We start from the raw sequence: 23,422 nt of genomic DNA, 5'->3' as shown, positions 1-23,422 counted from the left end.
AAACACAAGAGATGGATTGACTTTTATAAAAGAGGGCTTATTTGGTTACATAGTTACAGTCTTAAGGCCATAAAGTGTCCAAGGTAACACATCAGCAGTCAGGTGCCTTCACTGGAGGATGCCAAGGGTGTCCGAAAAACCTCTGTTAGCTGGGAATGCACATGGCTGGCGTCTGCTCCAAAGTTCTGGTTTCAAAATGGCTTTCACCCAGGACGTTCCAAATCCGGGATGCAGTTCCTCAAAAATGTCACTCTTAGTTGCACTTGGAGTATCTGTCCTCTCTTAGCTTCTCCGGAGCAAGAATCTGCTTCCAACGGCCATCTTCAAAATGTCTCTCATCTGCAGCTCATGTGCTTTCTTCAAAGTGTCCCTCTTGGCTGTACTAGTTTGCTCCTTCTGTCTGATCTTACATAGTGCTCCAGTAATTTAATTCAGACCCACTCTAAATGGGCGGGCCAACACTTCCATGGAAATTATCCAATCAGAGTCATCACCCACAGTTGGGTGGGTCACATCTCCATGGAACACTCAAATTACAACCTAATCAACACTGATATGTCTGTCCACACAAGATTACATCAAAGAATATGGCCTTTTCTGGGGGACATAATACATTCAAACCAGCACAGTGTGTGAACAAAACCATCTTAAAAGAAATGGGTTGATGAAGAAATCTTGAGGGTACTATATTGAGTGAAATAAAACAGACACATTAGGACAAATATTGCAGGGTCTCACTGATATGAACTAATTATAATATGTAAACTCATAGACATGAAATATAAGTTATCAGGATATAGACTGAGGCTAAAGAATGGGGAGCAGTCGCTTATCATGAGCAGAATGTTCAACCAGGATGAACTTAACCATTTTGAAATGGACAGGGATGATGGTAGTATATTGTGAGAATAACCAATAGTGCCGAAAGGTGTGTGCAGGTGATGGAAAGAGTAAGCTCAGAGTCACATATGTCACCAGAAGGAAAGCTGGAGGTTAAAAGATGGTAATGTATAAAACAATGAATCTTGTGGTGGACAATGTCTGTGATTAACTATACAAATATAAGAAATCTCTTTCATGAACTAGAGCAAATGTATGACACTATAACTAAAAGTTAATAATAGGCATATAGGAAAAAATATATACCTATTGCAAACTATGTACTACAGTTAGTAGTATTTTAACATTCTTTCATCAATAGTAACAAATGTACTATACTAAAACTATGAATCAATAATGGAGGGGAGGTTAGGAGTGTGGGAGGATTTGAGTTTCCTTTTTTTGTCTTTATTTCTTTTCTGGAGTAATGAAAATGTTCTAAAAATTGAAAAAAAAATTAATTGTGGTGATGGATGCACAGCTGTATGATGGTACCAGGGCAATTTGTACACTTTAGATCTTTGGATAGTTGTACGGTATGTGAACAATCTCAATAAAAATATATATTAGGCATTCGTGACCATAAAGAAGAATTCATAAGCTTGAGAAAACAAATGGCAGAGCTTATGGGAACGAAAGGCACAATGTAAAAAATGAAAAACACAATGGAAACATATAACAGCAGATTTGAAGAGTCAGAAGAAATGATTCATGAACTAGAGGACAGGACATCTGAAATCCTACATACCAAAGAACAGATAGGGAAAAGAATAGAAAAATATGAGCAGCGTCTCAGGAAACTGAATGACAACATGAAGTACATGAATATATGTGTCATGGGTGTCCCAGAAGGAGAAGAGAAGGGAAAAGGGGCAGAAACAATAATTGAAGAAATAAACACTGAGAACTTCCCATCTCTTATGAAAGACATAAAATTTCAGATCCAAGAAGCACAGCACATCCCAAAGAGAACAGATCCAAATTGACCTATGCCAAGACACTTAATAATCAGATTACCAAATGTCAAAGACAAAGAGAGAATTATGAAAGCAGCAGGAGAACAGTGATCCATCACATACAAGGGAAGCTCAATAAAACTGTGCCAGTTTGGTTGAATTATTTCCCCCAAAACAGCATGTTCTTTGATGCATTCTTGTGTGGGCAGACATATTAGTGTTGATTAAGTTAGAACCTATTGAATGAGTGTTTCCATGGAGATATGACTCAATCAACTGTGGGTAAGATCTTTGACTGGATAATTTCTATGGAGGTGTTCCCCATCCATTCAGGGTGGGTCTGAATTAAATCACTGGAGCCATATAAAAGAACTGACAAAAAGAAAGAACTCCATGTGGCTGTGACTTACATTTTGGAGAGCAATTGAAAGTGACATCTTGAAGAGGAGCCGCAGCTAAGAGAGGATAAAACACCCCAAGAGCAACATTTTGGAGAATGCCATTTTGAAAAGCAACCTGGGAGCAAGCAGACACCAGCCACATGCCTTCCGAGCTAACAGAGGTTTTCCAGACACCAATGGCCATCCTTCAGTGAAGGTACCCTACTGTTGATGCCTTACCTTGTACACTTTATGGCTTTAAGACTGTATGCAACTTTGTAATCAAATAACCCCCCAGGTAACCAAATAAACCTACCAGGAATGACTTTTCATAAGCAATCAGATGACCTCAGTATTCATGGAAAAGTGGAAAAATCCCAGTTTTGGAACAAAATAACTCTGGTTTTCAGGATGTTACCTATCCCTTCTAATTCTTAGATTCCACATCTGTAAAATGAAGTCAACAATCATACCTGATTATGGGGTTTTATGGGGCTTACATACCCTAGAGGCAGTATAGTATAATGTGATACAATGTGATAGCCTTGGTTAAAACCCCAACCACATCATGAAACAGCTGTGTTACTTTGGGCACATTACTTAACATCTTGCTGATTCAGTTTCCTCTTCTGTAACAAGAAGTACCTAGCCTCACAGTTTTGATAAATAAATAATCCATATAAAGTACTTAGAAAATCCAAAAATATGAACTGCAATTAGAAATAATACAATGAAAACTTTTGCTGTTCTACACCTGAGCAAACTCCTAATGGCTTCTTTCACATTTGAGGAGGCCTTCTTTACCATCTGCCTCTAGCCAAGTCATTACAACTGCCAATCTTAGGGACTCTCATTTTCCTCTAAAGTTTATTAAATGTTGGAACCATTATCAAAGACAATTTCACATTTTTAAGTGGAATTTTTAAAAAGCCTAATATACGGGTATCTCTTCAGAACCATTAAAAGTAATCCTTCCTGAAAGCTGGAATTCTTTTATAGTCAGTAGCAGAACTCCTGAGATTTCTTCTAAATCTATAAATCACTAATTTCATTTAAAGTTCTCAACACATAAATTTGTAGGACATTTTCACTGGCTATACTCTTATATTTCAAAAATACATACTAAGTTCTATGTATTCAAGCCCAAGGCCTTACATGTAGTTCAGTGTACTTGGTATGTCTGTTGTAAATGCCATTCAACAGTTTACTCTTTCAGAAAGAATATAAAACAATCACAAAACACCAAAATTGTGACATTATAGGAAATACAGGGCCAGTCCAAGAATTTCTGTTGAAACTGAGTTAGATCTACAACATTTAAATCCAGTCTCTTTACACCAAAAAATTTCACACTTCTTCTGTAGTATCCTAGAAGTTGGATTACTTGAAGGAAATCTAATACAAAAAAAGCTGGGATCACAACCAATTCAATCTTCCCAAATCCACAGGGGTTCCACAGGGTGGAATGTGTATTCTAAGGCTCTTGGCCTACCTAGCACCAAAAGAAATATTCACAGTGGAAATTAAAACTCAAAAGAGTCTCTGAGTAAAAATAACCCAATTAAAACAAAATGAGAAGCTTGATAAATACGACCTTGCTGCTACCAGTCCTGTTTCAATGAGCGTATCAGAGTAAATTCTGATGTTAAATTTATAAATTGGCAAGTCTAATAAATAATTTGCTCCTAATTAATTAAATCTAAGAAGATCATGCCAAATCATCTCTATGTTTTTTTAAATAAAACCTAAAATTGTTTTGGAAATATAATTAAATTTGTACAGCCAAACCACAACATTGAGATACAGAATATAATTTTCCTTAAATAAGCATTTTCTATACAGTTTCACAGAATAGAATAGTTTAAAGGCTGAGAGGGAACTTTTAAAATATCATGTCTCATTCTACTGATAAAGAAACTAAGTTCCAGAGGGACTATTTAATATGAAAAATACAATAAAATCATGTGAATCTATTATAAGAAAGAAACATTTCTCACAAAACTTCAGGGTTCTAACACCTAAAAAAGTTAAATTGCTTAGTTATTAAAAAAAGCAAAAGCAGCTCTCCCAGATTTAGCTACCACTTCCTGCCTAGTGCCAACAGTAATAGACAATTAAAAATAGATACAAGCAACTATCCTTTTTAATGAATGTAAATTGTACCCAAACTATAGCTGGAGAAAATAAAGTACTCTGTTTCTTAAACAATGACATGGTTGTTTCACTTCAGTGGATGACGTTGGATTTTCTTAGCATTTTAGACTATTGCTTTCTTACTAAGTGGCTGTTCAACTTTATAGAAAAATTAAAAGATGATGTTAATAATAATAAAGTAATCACAATAGTAATAATGTTTAACAGTTATAAAGCATTTAAATATTTACAATTCTAAGTACCTTACATACACTAATATAATTAGTCCTTGCAGCTATCCAGTGAAAAAAGGTACATAATTATTCTAACTGTATAGATGAGGAAACTAGGTCCAAAGAGGTTATGTAATTCACCTAATATACTATGGTTAGTAAGTGGCAGAACCAGAATTCAAAGCTAGGCAATCTGGTTTCAGAGTAAAAGAAATGCATTTCACTGATGGTCTTAAACTGTATATAAATATTACTGAGGACATCAAGAGAAATACAGAATAATTTTGCAATTAAAAATGAAAAAGAACACAAAGAACATTCACTTTGTTTTTATTCCCTTCTAAAACCTGAGTTCCCCAAATAACAGAATATATTCCAATCTGCATATATAAAAAGAACTCAAATTCCTTAAATATACCTTATTATTTTTCCCAACCATCCATTTCCCAAAGTAAGTTCTTTATTTTTCTACCTATCTTAGAAATGAGTGGTGAGATCACTTGTGTACACATGGATTAAGTATAGAACTAAGAATGAAGGCCACCTACATTCACATAATTTTGCTATTTGCACAAAGAAATTATTGCCCAGAAAGATAAAGCTATAAATCATTAAATAACCCCATTGTTTACCCCAGGGAATTCCCAGAAATCCATTTACCCCAACGATAAACTACTCAAACAACTCCCTTCTCACATAGTCCCTCAACTGGAAAAACCAATCAGCTATCAAACAACTATGTATTTATAACTTGGTTAACACCCTTGCCTCACTGTTTCTACCAATCATAAACTAGTTATCATGAACTTTGCCCAATCTCAATCAGAAGGACCCACCTTAAACCCCTGGAGGTCAGATTCCAAAACTCTACAAAATCTGCCTTGTAAAGCACTACAACCAAGCCCCAATCAAGGTAGTGCTCTCTCTTACAGTAAACTCAGTTTTGCTTGATAACAGGCTATTCTGACCATCTTTGGGGGAGTCTGCAATCAACAGAAAGGAACTACCCTACTGCATTTCCACTTCTCTCCTATCATCAACTCCTTTTTTTTAATCTCTTCTTTCGTATCTCTACTAGACCACAGGTAACATTAACTACACCAGAAATGGTCATTTATATAAAAGGATAAATATTAACCATCAACTGAAAGAGGGCAGAGTGAATCTAGTAATAAATTCAATATAAAATTTCAAGCTCTATTTCATTATAGCCACAGGTTAACTCTAATTTGAACTGTGTTAACTATTCAACATTTCAAAATGATTTTAAAGTGTCCCTGAAGTTTGGTTTAGAAAGAAAAGAAAAAAATGAACAAACAAATAAAGTCTCAAAATACCAAAGGTTAAAGAATTCTGCCATCTGATTAGATTTTACTAAACTTACTTTTACTTTAACCAATGCATCTATCTGTTTTATATCAAACATGAATATATAAAATATAGTTAATCTTTAAAGAATTGCTCTTACTAAAAATGTTTTAACTTGACAGGTATATAAATATATAAATTACATATAATAAAGCCAGTCATTTTGACATTACCCTTCATTTGTATGCATTAGCATTTTAATTATATTATTAATTAATATAATTAATTAATAACTAATTTAATTAGTCATATTCATGCAGTCTTTAAGGTATATGACTGGCATTTATTCTAATTCCATTTTATTTCATTTTCTTTCCATTCACATATTTTTCCTTAGAAAAGATGAAAGCACATATAACCAAATTGATAGAACTTACTAAGTTTACAAAGATAAGCCAAAGATAAGCTTTTTGTTTTAATTTGGGGCCTTTAAATAAAAAGAACTCTTATGGCGAATTTAACTTGTCTCATCACATTCAATTGTGTGTGTGTGTGTGTAATCCATCCACAGGTAAGAAAATCAGTGCAACAGAAACTACCAATTGTTTTTTCACCAAACATTTCAAATATTACTTTCACTTGCCATGGCCATGGAAATGTTACTAACCATGCGACATTTTTTTTCATCACTGCTGTTTTATGTTAGAGCAAGATAGTGTGGAGAAAAGAACACGAAGCTTAAAAGAGACCAGGGTTTGTTATCTGGATTCCCTACTCTAAACAGGGGAAAATAATTTCATGGAGCCTCAGCTTGCTTATCTAGAAAAGTGATAAATCACCCATTTCACATGACTGCTGTGAAGACTGAAGGAGATAATGCCTAAGGTACATGGGCTATTACCTGGCACAGAGTGGTGGGCTCTCCATATGTTTGTTACCCAGCAGGCATATTAGTTCCCTGAAATTATGTTCCTAAGGATCTATAAGGTATTAGAGTACTTTTTGATTAATTACAGAATTATTAATTATAAACAAGAGATTTAAGGTTCATATCCTTTCAACCAATAATTCTTCTTCTAGGAAACTAGCCAGAAGAAATAATTAGTAGTTATCATCAAATATTTATGGTATTTAAGGTATGTAACTATACAAAGTTTTATTTTTAATATTAAAAAACTGGAAACAACTTAGGTCTCCAAATGTTATGCTACATCTGTATGACTGCAAAGTATACAGCTATTAAAGTATTTAAAAAGAATTAAGGACATCCAAATGTTCACACACAAAAAATGAATTTAAACAACAGCCTATAGGCCTACATCTCAAACATGTCAATAATTGCATAAATGTATGTCAGTTTACACCCATATATACAAACCCAGAAGGAAAGGATTTGGAAGAAATGTATCAAAATATTGACAACGATTATCTCTGGATGATGGGAAACAGTAGATATTTATTGTTTTCTTTTAAAAATTTTTTTTTAATTTTCCAAATTTATACCTGAGTTAGTTATATACTTAGAAAATATGAAATTAAAAAATTAATCCATTCAATTCTATTTATTATTTAGTATATTCTAGTTTTTAAGGGTGGTTTTTAAAATTATATCCCATCTCATTTCCAAAAGGATTTAGGATAGTTGACAAAAACACATATACAACAGACTAAAATAAATAAATGAAGAAATTGAAATGAAGGAAAATAAAGAAAAAACTTGCAAACTCTCAGTATGTATGTATCAGTCAAAGAACATTTTCACATACTGAGAAGTGGAAGAAATTTTTCCCACTTTCTCTGAAATGGTATAATACAGATATGGTAGACAACTTTTTAAATTATATGCCATGAGAGCTATTTAAACGAATTAACTTAAATCACAGTTATGTGATCAAAGGAAGGGAGACAGATTAAAAGTCAAGGAATCAAGACCTGTAACAAGATAAGGAAAGCATTGATCTACTTCTAAAAACCCAAGGAACACCATCTAAAAATGCATAGATAGGAATAGAAAAATATAGATTTAGACAGATTTTCCCTAATATTTTGTCACCTTTATTCATGTGATTCAAAGAAAAAAGAAATGGAAATACTACATGTAAAATAAATTAGGTAAACATTAAAAAAGCTATCATATTAACAAAATATACTATATACATTATATTCAACATAATACTTACCTTCACTGACAGCGTGGGGCTTAATAATGCAACAGGTACAATTCGTAAATTTAGCAGTGTTTGCTGGACCACACCCTCCACTCGAAGGAAAGAACAACTCCATTTCCTAAAGACAGAGATAAATGACTTTGGCATATGTGATCTCTTACCTTGAACTCCTGGGATAATTCTGCAAGGGAGGGAAGAACTATCCAATTACTATTAAAGTTTCATAATGTAAAATATTTGCTTCAAATTTTCTAAAACTTTGATTCTTACAAAGATTAACTGAACCCTGTTTCAAAACTTACAATCAGCACATATAAAGGAATGTTATTTAAAGCAATGAGAATGTGCACCATCCTGTCCCAGGATTAAAACTGATAATGTCTTCGTGACATTATCACTTAGGAAATGAGTCTGGCCCTGGCAGTGAGGGATTGAAAATGCCTACTTGACAAAAAGGGAGAAAAAAGACAGGCAACAAGCTGATGTCATAGTGGCTGAGAGATCCCAAATAGAGTCGAGAGGCTATCCTGGAGGTTTCTCTTATGCAAACTCCAGCTAGACATCCCAAATGGCCACAATATGCCATGGCCTTACCAAAAGTAATCACCAAATACCTAGGTCCCTACCTGAGATTCTATAATATTCACTCACTAAATTTTATCTCTCAAAACTTTAATCCACCAGAGTGTTCCTATGCCAGACAAGTCCTAAAACTCAGAGGCAACAGCCTCTTTAAGAACAATAAGATACAGCCCCCTCCCCCATCCTATTGACACCCCCTTTCAATATGAACAAGTTAGGGTGCTCACAGCCTAGATACCCCCAAAGACAGAGAAAAAGATTAAGTGAGAGGATAAGATTTAATAAAGGTCTATGAATACTGAAACTTTATATAAATATATATATGTTTTAGATGTTGGGGTGTTGGAATGGCTGGAAGGAGGTAAGTGACATGGTGGAACTGTACCCTGTAACATCCTTTGAAATTTGCTCTGTAGCTACTTGTTGAATTGTGCTTTGAAAGTCTTCAACTTTCTGTATATACCCTATATTGCATAATAAGGCAAAAACTGAAACTGTGGAACTGTAACCCATAGCAATTCTTTAAATTACCTATATAACTGCTTGTTGAGCTATACATTGAAAGTTAACATCTTTCTGTGTATATGTTATATTTTACAGTAATGGAAATAGCTGAAGTTGTAGAACTGTGACTCATGACATTCTTCGAAGTTTGTTCTCTAACTACTTGTTAAATCGTACCTTGAAAGTTATCACTGTTATGTATATATGTTAAAGTTCACAATAAAAAAAATGCATTTAAAAAAACTGAAAATGTCTTAACATATTTGGAATACTGGAAGTAACCAACATAAAGCTCTTATTCTCCCCAAAGCATTAGCTCATGAAGACACAGATACCATTTTAAAATTTTTCTTAAAATATATAAAATAAAATTTAAGACTAGGAAGTCTTTATAGAAACAGAGATTAGTATTCAGGAATCTGAGAACTATAGATAGTTAAAACTAACTTACTAGAGTCCATTATACAATCAAATGAACCATATATTTTAGCCACATTTAGGTATTTGCTGTGTTATTTGTTTTGCTCATGGTTCATTAGAATGACAATCCAGTAATTTGAACTAGCCATAAATGGTCAAATCTGTCACTTCTCTTCATTACTGAAACAGATGCTTTCCTGCCTCTAAGCTTTTACTATTATTATTTCTACTATTTCCTATAAAGCCCTCCGCCCCAAGCTCCAAAGGACCCTACCAATGTGTAAAGGGCTACTATTCCCTCCCAGGATGCCTTTCCTAATACTCCTAATCAGTACCCTAATCCCCGCAAAGTCGTGGTTACTTGGGTACTTGCCTTCTACCAAATTATAAATTTGTAGAAAGGAACTAACTTGCATATCTTTGTAGGCCGCAAAGCACCTAAAATAATGCCTAGCTCAAGGTAAATGTGCCACACTGATACACATTTTTAAAAACCACTAAGGAAAATGAGGAATTATTCAAATACTAAAGTACATATTTGAACAATTCCAGTATTGAGACATTTTAGAATAAAAGAAAAATGTTCTATACCTTAGAAAGAAAGTACCTCTCTAACCTGTTGCAGCCTTCATTTATTATTCTTCTTGATCAATAACAATTATTACCATTTATAGTCCGGTACCAGATGCTTTGATTACACAGTCTTAGACAACCTGTACACTATAATTGAAAACTCAAATACCTACAGGTCTGGCAGGTAATAAATGAATGAAGCAGAACTGGTATGACAAGAAGAAACGATAGTGCTGCAAACTAGAAAGAACCTTTGATGGCTCTTCCCTATGTCACTGACCTCTAAGTATTAGAGAGCTCCAGGGCTCAGTCCCTTAGACTCCTACTCTCTTTTATCTGTCACTCCCTCGGTGATCTCATCTAATGGCACCGCTCTGAATGCTAACTGTACTCTGCTGGCTCCCACATTTTACCTCCAGTCCAACCTACTCCTTAAACTCCACACACATGTACATGCAAATGCCTCTTGGATATCACTACCTAATAAACATTTCAGACTTAAAATGTTGAAACAGAACTCCTGATTTCTACTCTGTCTCTCACAAATCTGCTCTTTCTATCCCCACCTTGTTTTCCCCATCCTTCCAACTGCAGTGTGATTCCTCTTCCTTTCTTACTTCCCCTCCATACACCTGTCCAATCTATCAGGAAATCCTTTCAAATATGTATATGCAGAATCTCACTACCTAAAATCTATTACCCTGGTCCACACCACCATCAACTTTCCCCTTGACTACCGCACTGATTTCCTAACTGATCTACCATTCCACATTTCCCCCACAACAAACCGACCCCTACTCTCCCTTAACACAGTGGCAGAATGAAACTTTTAAAAACCTTAGATTATGTCACTTCTCTGCACAGAACCCTCCAATGGCCTCCCATCTCAGTCAGGATGGATTTTCAAGTCCTAGATATCCTAAGAAGCCTTATATGATCTGGCCCCTGACTACCCCTCTGACCTAACCTCCTTACAGTTCCACTACCTGTGTTTCTGTTCTGGCATCACTGGCCTCCTCACAGTTCCTTAAAAATAGCAAATATGTTCCCACCTCAGAATCTTTGCATGTACTATACCCTTTCTGCTGGGAACACTCTTTCCCCCAGATATTCACATGGTGTTCTCCCTCATTTCCTTCAGATCTCTGCTCAAATCAGAGATTGTGGGGACTTCCTGAATATCCTTTATTTAATAGGATTTCCCACCCCTACCCAACACACAATCCCTTCCTCCACCCTGATCATTTTTTATCCCCCTATCCTGCTTTATTTTCTTCAGAGCACTTACCACCCAGCATGTTGTAAAATCATTTACTTGTTTATAATCTGATCCCCTGCCCCACCAGAAGAGATGTAAGCAGAGACTTTGTTTTGTTCACTTCTGTGGGGAAACTGCTGTTTCCCCAGCATATAGAACAATTCCTGGTACATGTAGCCTCTCAATATTTTGATGATTGACATTAATAAACTTATAAACTCTGCATATGTAAATAAAATACATTTATCCATCCACATTATACAAATGAGAAAAATGGGACTCAGATTAACAAACACCTTACAAGTTAAGCAAGGGGCAAAATCAAGATTCAAATCAGGTCATTCTGGCTGCAAAGCCCTGAACTTTTTCTATCATCTGTCTTCCAAAAGTGAAAAGTATTGCTAAATTTTTCTACCTCTAGTTTAAACAGTTACTTGGCCAATTATTTTTTCTCAACTTGCCTCTAATTTCTTGTTCAATTTTAAAAACTGAAAGCACCAACTTTCCATGTATTCATTTACCAGCTTACATATACTGAATAAATATTTAACACATAAAGATAGAAAAGTTTTACTTAAATATTTCTTCTTAGTAGAAGGGAATGATTCTATTTCATGCCTTTTTCTTTCTCCCTGTGCAGGCTGCCATGTCTGTGCCACCTATTAATCCAAGCTCACATTTTCAAGAGCACTTTTACTAGGTCATTGTTATGGCAACTATTTCAAAGGCTTCACACAACAAATATAAGGTCACACACAAAAAATTCCATATTCCTTAGTGATTTGAGTTGCTAAGATATTTTGCATAAGAGCTCTTCTGCTTCCAAGGCTCCCTGCTATTACTGTTGGCTTTTTATATTTCTCTAAATTGCCAAGCAAGAAATGATAAAAATCTGTAACTTTCCCCCAAAATAAAGTTCAGACTCAATTTGATAAGCTAAGACTTTAATGATTCTAAAGTATATAGTGTATTGCTTCATAAATTTGTACCCTGATAAGAGTGCATGATTATCTCACTAAAATATTTTGACTAATCTACATTCATACCTTTAACAATTAGGCAAGGAGATGGATAACTATAGCAAGAAAAGCAGTAGAGCCTGAACAAAGAACATGTGAAGGAAGAAAATCCAGTTAATAAGATATAGATCATGGTCTGGTAGATATGAAACAAAGAAAAAGTGATATCACAGAATTAAAATAAGGTGAAGCATTTCAAAAAGGAGGAAGTGGTCAAACCTGTCAAAGACAGCAAATAAGAAATGAAAAATTTTCCTTGTATTTTACAATTAATTTTAACCAAAACAGTTTCTGTGGAATTATGAGGATGAAGCTAAGTTGTAATGACTGCTAAAATGAGGAAGGAAAAAGAGTGAGTATAGTATTTTTTGGATAAGAAGGAAAGAAAGATTAGATAGTAACTAATGGGAATTTAAAGTGACTGGGAAGCTTTTTGGAGTTGCATAGCTACTGTGTGATTTTTTCTCAATTTTTTGTCAACATATATGGTCCTTGCTTCATCATGTATGCTATATTTTCCAACCACATTGTTTCTCCTTGATTCCTTGTCAGCTAACATGAGGTCCACAATATTTATTCTTCCCAAGACAAGGGTCAAGAATATGTATATCTTAAAGGGTTCATATAAATAATAGGGTATTTCAGGAACTAATGGGAGAATAAGCTGAAAAATCTAAGTGCAGAAAATAGAAATAAATATGTTCAAGACATCTATTTGGGAGAAAGTTTTACAGTACCTACTCCACTACAAAAAGAGATAAGAAAATTATTCTGCAAATTGTATTTGCAGATAGGAATTTTTCTACCACTCAGCACATGATTAGGTATGTGCATGCACAGAAACACACAATATGTATATTTAAGACAAGTCTAGCTTTATCATATTAAAGTATAAAATTTGCCTTGTATTTCTGAATTCACTTATTTTTGGCAACAATAGCATTATTGAAATAAAAGTACAACCTATATTTCTATTCAAAGGAGATAAGTTATAGTTGGATTCAGTGATAAGACTCATGGTATTTCCTTAAAGGACAACAAATGCTTACAAGGCAAAGCATCCTAAGAAAATTATCAAAATGATAAGCTGACATATTCTATTCCTTTTCACATTTATATATATATTATACAAAGTTTATAATACAAATACTCTTAAAATTAGTTTATTAATGGGAAGTCTGTAGGGAGCTTAATGACTAATGTAAGGAGAATTCATTGACCCAACAAATACTTATTGAGCACTTATTTTATGCCAGGCAGTTTCTAAAGACCAGAACAAAACCCACTGGTAGAATCATCTAATGTATAAACATGAAGAGAGCAGCCTAAAATCTGACAAGCTTATTGTGTTCAAATTTATCAAATGAACTGGTAGAAATAAAGAACAAAGAAATGGATAGGGTAAAGTGATAGGGAAAATAGAAGGAAAATGTCAATGAACATGATCAATGGCCTTCACTCAGTTTAGGTCCCACTTCCTTCATTAATTATTTGTGTCTATCTTTTCTTCACTCAGTTTAGGTCCCACTTCCTTCATTAATTATTTGTGTCTATCTTTTTTTTTTATACCTTTAAAGATCTGATTGGTAATTTAACTATAGAAAGTAATACCACATTTACAGTAAATATGGCCAAAGATGATAATCATTCTCTTTCATTAACCTTTGACTCCCTCAATCCTCTATGATGTCATTATATTTGCTTAGCAAAACCACAATCATGGTTAAAGTCAACTTTCTGTCTATTCTGTACCTATACCAGGCAGCTGAATATGGCTATAGAAACAACTACAAACATAATTCATGACCACGAACATTAGATGGACAGTTAATTCTACATATCAATCACACTATATTTCGCTAATCTGTTCATTTTCTCAATCTTTTAGATGATTGTTGTATATCTTCTTCTATCTCTTCAAACCCCTCAACACCTCCCCATATTCATTCTTATCTATTGCTGATCTACCTACCCACTACATTGAGGAAATGGAGGAAATAAGAAAAGAATTAGCACCTGCATCCACATACTCTGCCTTCCCACATGTTCCTACAAATGAAAAATGAAATTAGAGCCATTCTCTCCACCTGGGATCTAATTTCCAATCCTTCAAACCTAATCAATAACACTGTTCCCGCAAGTCTCCTTCTTTTTCCAACATCATCAATTTTGCACATCTGTAATTTTTCTCATATTAAAAAATTTCTTGATCCTGTTTCTCCTGTCAGCTACCACCTCATTTTTTTGTTCTCCTTTCAGCAACCTCCCTCAAAAGAATTGTCCATATTCACCAACTCCAACTCCTGTCTTACAATTTTTTTTTAAATCCTCTCCAAACAGGCCTTTGCCATCATCTCTCCACTGATAATGATCTTACCAAGTTCACAAATGCAATGATATCTACATTGCAAAATCTACGGTAGATTCTTGCTCCTCTTCTTACTTGACTTATCTGCCTCATTTGACACCACTTATCATTCTCTCCCCTTAGAGTATTTTCTTCAACTGTCCTTCAGGACATAATTACTTCAGAGCTTTTTCTTCTACCTCACTGAAGGCTCCTTCTTGACTTTCTTTGCTGGTTCTCTTATTTTACCAGATCTCTCAGTGTTAAAAGTACTCCAAGGATCCCTCTAGCTCTCTGTCTTTCTCAATCTATACCCTCTCCTTGGTAATCTCAACTAACCTCATGGCTTTCAATACCATGTAGTACTGATGACTCCCACATTATGTCTCAGTACAGACCTCTCCACAAACCCAAAGTCACATACTCAACTGTTTGGTCAACATCTCCACTTGGACAACTTACATATTAAGTAAGTTGCGTGTTAAGTTTGCAATGTCCAAAAACGTAACTCCCAGTTCCCACCCTCCATCCCCCAATACTTATTCCAGGCATAACCTTTCCTGTTTCAGTTTAGGTAAATTCCTTTCTTTCAGATGCTCAGAACAAGAACTTTGGACCCATCCTTGATATCTCTTTTACTCATAGTCTACATTCATTCTTGCAGGAAATCTTGATCATCTGATCTTCAAAAAGTATATATGTATATGTTTTATGTAAATTTACATATATACTTCTCCCTTTGCTACCATCTTGGTCCAAGTCATCATCTCTCTGGATTATTGCAATAGCCTTATAACTGGGCTCCCTATTGCTACTCTTGCCCTCAACAGTCTATTCTCAATGTAGTAGCAAGAATGATCTTTTTAAATGGCAAGACAAACATGTCAGTCCTCTGCTCAAAATCCTGCAATGGCTCTCCATTTTCCTCAAAGAAAAAGCCAAAAGTCCTACCATAGCCTCCAAGACCATATGGTCTCTCCCCTGATTACTTTTGTAACCTCATCACTCCCTCACTCACTCATTCCCATCCAATCGCACTGCCCTCTTTGCTATTAACTGAATATGGAAGGCAGAAATACACTATTCAAGGAAGAGCTAGATGGTCAGTGTATGAGTTACAGTGAGTGAGAGAGAGAGAGAGATAGGAGATAAAGTTGGAGAGGTTAATAGGGGCCAGATCAGGTAGAGCATTGGAGGCCACAATAAAGGCTATAGATTTTATTCCATAAGAGACAGAAATTCACTGTAGGGTTTTCAGTAGGTGAATGTTAATCTGATTTGTTTTAAAAAGATCATTTTTGGAAGAGTGATTTTTAGTTGGGGAGAGTAAAATTTTCATAAATGAAGTGTCAGAGGAATAGAGGAAAGACACATCAGGAAGCTATTGCAGCAGTCCAGGGACATTATAGTGGTGATTTAGACCACAGTGGTCAGATTCAGAGTCTACTTTGAAAGCAGAGATGAAAGGACTTGCTGATGGATTGGATGTGAGTTTTAAGAAAAAGAAAAACTCAACTACTATAAAATTGTCAAAGATTATTTCATTGCAAAGATAACCAGACTAAAAACCATCTTGACTGATGAGAAACTTCTCACAATGCTAAGAATAAACTTGCCCTTCATTTTAATTCAACATCCTTATAAACCCATTATAATCCCTTTTATATGAATTTTTAAAATAAGGGCTACTTGTAGGGAAATTTTTTATGAACATTAGTTATATGATAAAATAAAAATATAGTAAGCTTGAAAACAGTGTTTGGTTTGAGTCAAAGAAAGAATACATAAAATGAGCATTTAAAAAAAAAATTTACTCTTCATAAACTGACATCTTACACGAATTCAATAATTCAAACACTTCTGCACCACAATAATTTAAGTCTTTGGAACAGGAAATGTGGCAACAAATGTTTTAATTGGAAAAAACTTATTTTCACCATACGTTCCTGCCCTGAAAGGCAAAAGCAAACAAAGATAATGAAACACTGTTTGATCCTAAGCAAAAGGTCAAAGTTTTTCTTTACTACTAGATTCTATGTATAAGTCCAACCTAAGTCACCAGCGACACAAATTCTTCACCTTTACATAATACATTTAACAAAAGCAAAACAGAATTAAAATATTTTTAAAACACCTTACTCTGGCAGCAGTAGCAAAAGAATCAGGGCCATGAGCCGCATTTCTTATGCCATCTGTTCCAAATAAGGCTCTAATGCTTCCAGGAGCATCTGTACGTGCCACCCCAGAGTTTGCAGGTCCAAGTAATCTTTTCCATTCGCATATAGCATCATCTCGTAAAATCTCCATGGCAATAATAGGACCACTTGTAATAAATTGGATCAGCTCACTACAAAACAGGTACAAGATTTATTTTTCATTATTCTGTCAACCTAGATATCTCCCATAACAATGAGGACATACAACATCTTGAGTTATGTCAACACAGATTTCAATATTATGATCTCAGAACTATTGAGCATAGTAAATTTTACATGGAGAGGGAAAATATTTTCATAAATTGAGTATTCTACTGTGGCTCAAGTCACTACAAACCACTAATATCAAATCAATTACTGTTAGCATAAAAATCTGTGTGATACAATACACTACTTCATTGAATTGAGATGTTTATTATTGATCTATGTTTTTCCTATTGCTGTGAAAAATACAAAAAGGTCTTACTTTCTATTGTCATGTGCTTTACTATTACAGTCTAATTCAGTTTCATAATGTAGAAAGCAGTAAGAGTGATGTCTTATCATATGTATATTTTAAAGTAAGTCCATATCTCTCTCTCAACTAAACTAAGAAAGAGGAAAAGACTCTCCTGGAGAAAGGGGCATGGTTTGATAGGCCCTTTTGTGTCTAATAGCTATGGCCTGTTTTACACTGCCTTCCCTCATGAATCATGTTATATGAGCTAACTCCTTTCAGTGTTCCCTCTTTCAATCACTCCAATTTATTTTGATTATACTTCTAAGATGTAGTATCTTCAAGGAGGTATTCATATCCTCCACCCTAGGAAGCCCACAGGGCCTCCTCATACCTATTCTGCAAGGCCTTAGCAGGAAAACAAACAAATACGAGATTTAGGAAACCCAAATCTGGGGAACAAATCCATTAAATAAGTATTTTTTGATACTTGCTATATATCAGAATCTATGCTACAAAACAAGATCCTTCCTGCAAGAAACTTATAATCTAGTGTCTGTTCCAAATAGGGCTCTGATGGAATACAGAATTCTCAAAACATAATAGAATAAGCCTATAGTATTAGTTTGGATATAATGAAGCAAGGAATGGTGTGCCTGATCATAAAAGACACTGATGCATGAAACTATTTCCAATTACTGCAGTTATATCTTTTCTTATGTCTTTCCCAATATCAGAAAACTAATTATTCACCTATTTAATAAAAATTTACTGCATACTAATTACACATATAACATTAAAATAAGATTCATAATTCAATGCTATAAGCAAATACAAAGACTATTCAAAAAGCATAATTCTCACCTATTTTCTATAAATTTGTGTATGTCTTTTCAAACAAGGCTCAGCAAAATGTTATGTTTTAATTAAAATAATCTGTAATAATTTTCTTACATAAAACTTTTTTTTTAATCCACTATTCTGTGCAGGATACTAAATGGCATGTCTGCTGTAACATTTTGGCTAATATAACACCCTTCTTCATTAGAAGTGTAAACCCTTTTTTGTCTGTCAATAATAATATGAGCAAACAAAATATTCTCTTAAATTTTACATTCCAAATATCAGAACAAAGATTCAGTTTCTAACATATACTAATTGCTATAGTTCAAGCAACAAAATATATGTTAAACAATTTAGTTAAAATATAAGGGATCTATGAACACTTTCTATGTCTTCAAAATAAGAGTTTAAAAACACAACAAAAATAATTCAACATAAAATATAATTACCACCCTATTCTTAATCAATTCAAATCTAAAAAGAAAGCTGTACTCCATAAATTTAAACAAATCATCCTATTTGCTTCTGATTAAAGTTTAAGATAATAAGATAGTGAGATATAAGAATTCTTGTTTAATAGAAGAATAGAGGAAAAAAATTCCTAGAAAAGAGTACTATACAGTTGCAAGATGTGGCTATGGTCCTTTTGACAGATTATTCTGATGTAACAAATTTCTGAATTGTACAAATATAACTCTTAGTCTTCCAGAATATCCCCAATTACACATGACTAGCCCCCAAATTAAGCACCTACTTTAAAAAGGGCCTTGATTGATGGTCTACATGAAAATCTGTTGCTTCTTTCCTATAAAATGACCAGAATAACAATAATTAATAGGAATTATGTAATAAAATAGCATCATTTTAGTTTACATTAACAAAATAAAGATAAAATTCTCTAAATTCATATTTATTTTATCTGTATCTGAATTGATTAAAGATTTTTCACTAAATGTTCCACTCAAATCCTCTCCCTTTTAAATTTTTTGTGTGGGTCATAAATATAAGATCCAAAATTAAAATGGATACAGAAGTCAATATTAACTTTATACTTAGGTTCTATATCACTCATCTTCCCCTAGCCAGCATCTTTAACACTCTAGCAACAAAATTTAACATTTATCAATAAGAATTATTTGTTCTTTAAAGTCTAAATAAGTTACATCAAAAAACGCAAAGCCATCTTCAAACTGAAAATTTGCCATTGTTTCCTAGAGGCTTTAAACTTCAGAGATTAGAAGAGAATTTTCATTTAATAGCTATAATTTTCTTTCTTAGATCAATCTTCCCAAAGGAAAAACTAAATAATTGTGCTTTTAAAACCTACATGGCAAATTATGCATAATAATGTATTCCTATTGGTTATTAATGGATCAAAAATAATGCTTTAACTGACATCACAAAAAAAGGGGGGGGGGATATGGAGTAATTCAGACTTTATTAACGGTATTAGGGATTTAATTTTTAAGTTTATATTTCCACTAGTGAGTATCTTTAGAGACAATGGAAGGATAATGGCCTACAAACTGCTTAGCTAAAAGTCTAAAGAATTTTTTTTAAATCAAATCAGGTGGATCCTTAGAATTATGTAATTTTCTGAAAGGCTTTAAACTGAATTTGCAGTATGCAACAAATATATCTATCAGTATCAACTACTTTTTAAAACACCAAAGAAGTTAGTGTTCTCTACCAAAAAATTAACTTTTCAGTCTTGAGAATTAATTTATTACATAATGCTTTTAAGATCTTATCAATTTATTACAAACTGAATTCACATAATAAGCTATATCAGGCACCCTCTTTTCAAACCAAATGCATGAAAATATTCTTTGGCCATGAAGACAATATGAAAGTATCCTATGCAAATACAGAGAACAAAATTCATCCACTGAAAACGGGGAGGGGCAGAAAACTCATATTTTTCTAGAGTCTATTATATGTCACAATAAATTATTGCATTTATTCCTCACAACAATATATCATAATAGGCATGATCATCTTCATTTTACATATGATAAAAATTAAGCTAAGAGTGGCTATATAATTTGTCTAGGTCAAAGAGCTAGTAAGGACAGAACAAAGTCCAAACCAAATCTCTTTGGTTGCAAATCTCTCTGATTGCTTATGCCTCTTCTACTACCAACTGCTGAAGAAAAAATTGTAGAGTGTGAGAGGAAAGAGGAAGAATTCACAAAAATGAGATATTTATATATTGTATTTTGGTCTAAAATGGTGCAAAACTCAATGTCTGAAAAACTTGTGGGGAGTAAATTAGAACAGTTAGCAGCAAGGGTATTAAAATGACCAATTTTAAAATTTTCAACACAACAAACTGAATTACTGTAAAGGTAAAAATAATCATGACCTTTAATATCAATGAAAAGAAATGTATTGATAAATTATTAGAAGTGTTACATTGTTTTCTTCTAATCTGTCACTAACCCCATAGCTATTTTCATTAAAAATCTAAAGTTGAAGTCAGAGTTCCTGAGTTTTTTCCCATCATTCTTATCTATTTCTTCCTTTTAAAACTTTAGAAGGAGATAGACATCCATCGAGTGTATCATCACCTAGGGAAGTTTTTGTTTGTTATCACATTTTGTTTTGTTTTGTTTTGTTTTGTTTTGATGAAGAAACTTATTCTTTAAAAAGAATCTATCCATTAACTTCTTACAATAAATATTTACTTAGTGCCTTCCTTAAATCAGGCACTGATTCAAGAATTAGAAATGCAAAGTCAAAGAACTCAACTGCTGCTTTTCAGATACTGTTATAATGAAGGAAATGGCATTGTAATAATTTTAGAAAATTTAAGCATTGGGAGAAACTCCTGCATGGATCCCTCTCCATTCTGCATGTCTTGCCAGGTATGCCAAGAATGCAAGGCCCTGACTACTTCTTAGCCATTTCTCAGGGTTGTGTTTAGAGCAAGCAACCTTGAGGGATGAAGTAATGTCTCTCTTCAGGACAAAGAGCAGGCTTGTTTACTGCCTGGTATGAAACAGTAGGTAATCCAAGTCCCATGGAATAGATATCCAGGAACAAATGATGTCTCAAAGCAGAGAAGACTCCTGGCAGGCGCATGCACACACACACACACACACACACACACACAAAACCAGTAACAAAAACCTCCTAGAGGAGTCAAGTATGACCACCACCTGGGTCAGGGTTGCCTAACTGCCCCTTTAATGCCTTGCAGACACTTGAACTCCTTGTGGTGGGAGAGACTCAACTAAGTAGGGAATGACACAAGAGAAAGCAGACTTTGCCCTAATAGATACCCTACCTCCCTTCTTCATTCTTTAGATTTGATGTTTCAGTCTTTGCCTACTTGGTGGGAACATTTTTAAATAGGACTGTCCAATATCAAGGGAAGATAATTAGTGTGTCTTTTTCCAAAGGCTCTCTAAAAAAACAAAGAGAAGGCTGTCCCATTTTGACATTGTGAATATTTTCCTTAATATTCCCAAGGTAGAAATGCAACTTTACCATTGGGTTGAAGTTACTTTCTTAGTGATAAAATGAATAAACAAGATGAATAAGTCTTATTTTCATTAAATGACTTAGAAAATATTTGTTTGGATAGGATAGATTGCTTTTTAGAATAATAAATAGGTAAAAGGGAAGCACAATTTCCAATTGCATTCAGTTTTGGAAATTTCAGCACTAACATTCAGTATTGTATTGTCAAATAGAAATAATCAGACATTCATTTCCTCTTATCATTTTTACATAGTATGTTACATTTCTATATTAAGAATATATCTGTGATATGAAAGCAGATGTGGTTAACAAAATCAACAAATAGTTAAATGAGACATGTATAAAAATCTCACAACTCCTACTGTGCTTAGTGTTCAATCATTATTTATGCAGCTGATTAACTACTGTCTCATATTTTCTAATTCTGATAAGATTAGTATTCTATTATTTGCCATTTAGTGGAAGGGGTTTTATTTTAAACTATGGCATGATAGATAGAAGGTGATTAAAAAAAGAAAAACAGGTATTATGTAACTGAAAATAATCAACAAATTACCTTGAAAGCATCATCATTTTGAGTTTGGTTATAATAAATCCAGATTTTTTAATTATTTCAATTATTTCTCCAGCTCTTGATACTGCATCTGGTTTAATCAGGGCTAATGTTCTGTAAAGAAATAAAGAATAATTTTGAAAATAAAAACAGTTCATCAGTTTTTATTTATAATTCCCAGATAGTAGTAGTTTTCTTAGCAATCATTCTGGATCATCAAGCATCAAAATTAATTATATAGAGAAAAGTATCTCTTAAAAAATTTATATATTTACTTTTTCTCAAAACTGAGTACTCAATCTAAAAATATAATATAAGCTTAGAGGGTAACATTAATATTGTCATTTGGAAATATGGAAAACATGGGCTCTTGAGATTTCTCACTATTTCTAGGAACATATTTTACACAAATAACTAAATTCTAGAAAGTTGCATTGAATATATCATGAGTTCAGTTTTGGTCTCTAAGATTTTAACATATATATCCTCTGCAGTCAGTTCAGCATCGATTTGGAAATAATTATAAATTCTTCTACTGACTCTTTATTCATTAGCATAGATGATGCGCAAAGAACCAAATGTTCTCTCATCCAACAATGTGTATTAATAGCAAGCACCATGTTAACTTTAAAATAATGCTTTCCTTTGAAGAGGATACATTAGAGCAATGCACTCTCCTTCTCTGAAGAATAAAATAGTCTTTTAGAGAAGAGGCTCATCTAACTCAATGCCTTATTTTTTACTGAATAGGAAACTAGGCCCAGGGAGGTAATGTGCCTTGCCAGTGGCATTGTCAGGACAAAACAATAAGCATACAAGAGCCCCAGGTCTGTACTCCTTTGGCATCACATTTATTTCAAATTTACTATTGTTAAAAAAGGAGGTAATCACTGAATCCTCCAGAATAATATTTGCAAATGCAAGTTAAACACCAGCCTAATTGTCATAATTCAGATTATATGAAATACAAAATTATGATAAAGAATTGCTGCCACTTTCCTTTATTTTCATTTGTTATGACAACATTGGCAGTAATTTAAGGATTACATAAAAGGAAAACAGTTGGCCTTTTCATAGTTAGCTTTTCTTACCAAGGAAACAAACAAAGCTGAGGATATAATAATTCAA

At 33.7% G+C, this 23,422-nt stretch overlaps 1 protein-coding gene across 5 annotated transcripts in view; it reads right to left on the bottom strand.

Moving 5' to 3' along the window:
• The window catches only part of NME7 (NME/NM23 family member 7), a 241,593-nt gene that overhangs the window by 119,437 nt on the left and 98,734 nt on the right, over window positions 1-23,422 (bottom strand). For all 5 annotated transcript variants that reach the window (XM_037825403.1, XM_037825404.1, XM_037825405.1 and 2 more), the window contains 4 exons: window positions 22,298-22,408; window positions 19,010-19,060; window positions 16,900-17,107; window positions 8,070-8,175 (listed from right to left, as the gene is read on the bottom strand). In XM_037825403.1, coding sequence (XP_037681331.1) covers window positions 8,070-8,175; window positions 16,900-17,107; window positions 19,010-19,060; window positions 22,298-22,408 — 476 coding nt within the window. The remainder of the gene's footprint in view (window positions 1-8,069; window positions 8,176-16,899; window positions 17,108-19,009; window positions 19,061-22,297; window positions 22,409-23,422) is intronic.

Source organism: Choloepus didactylus, chromosome 2 (genome assembly GCF_015220235.1).
Source record: "Choloepus didactylus isolate mChoDid1 chromosome 2, mChoDid1.pri, whole genome shotgun sequence".
NCBI classification, from domain to species: Eukaryota; Metazoa; Chordata; class Mammalia; order Pilosa; family Megalonychidae; genus Choloepus; species Choloepus didactylus.
Note: the sequence above shows the minus strand (reverse complement) of the source record. Positions and strands in the feature narration are given on the sequence as shown.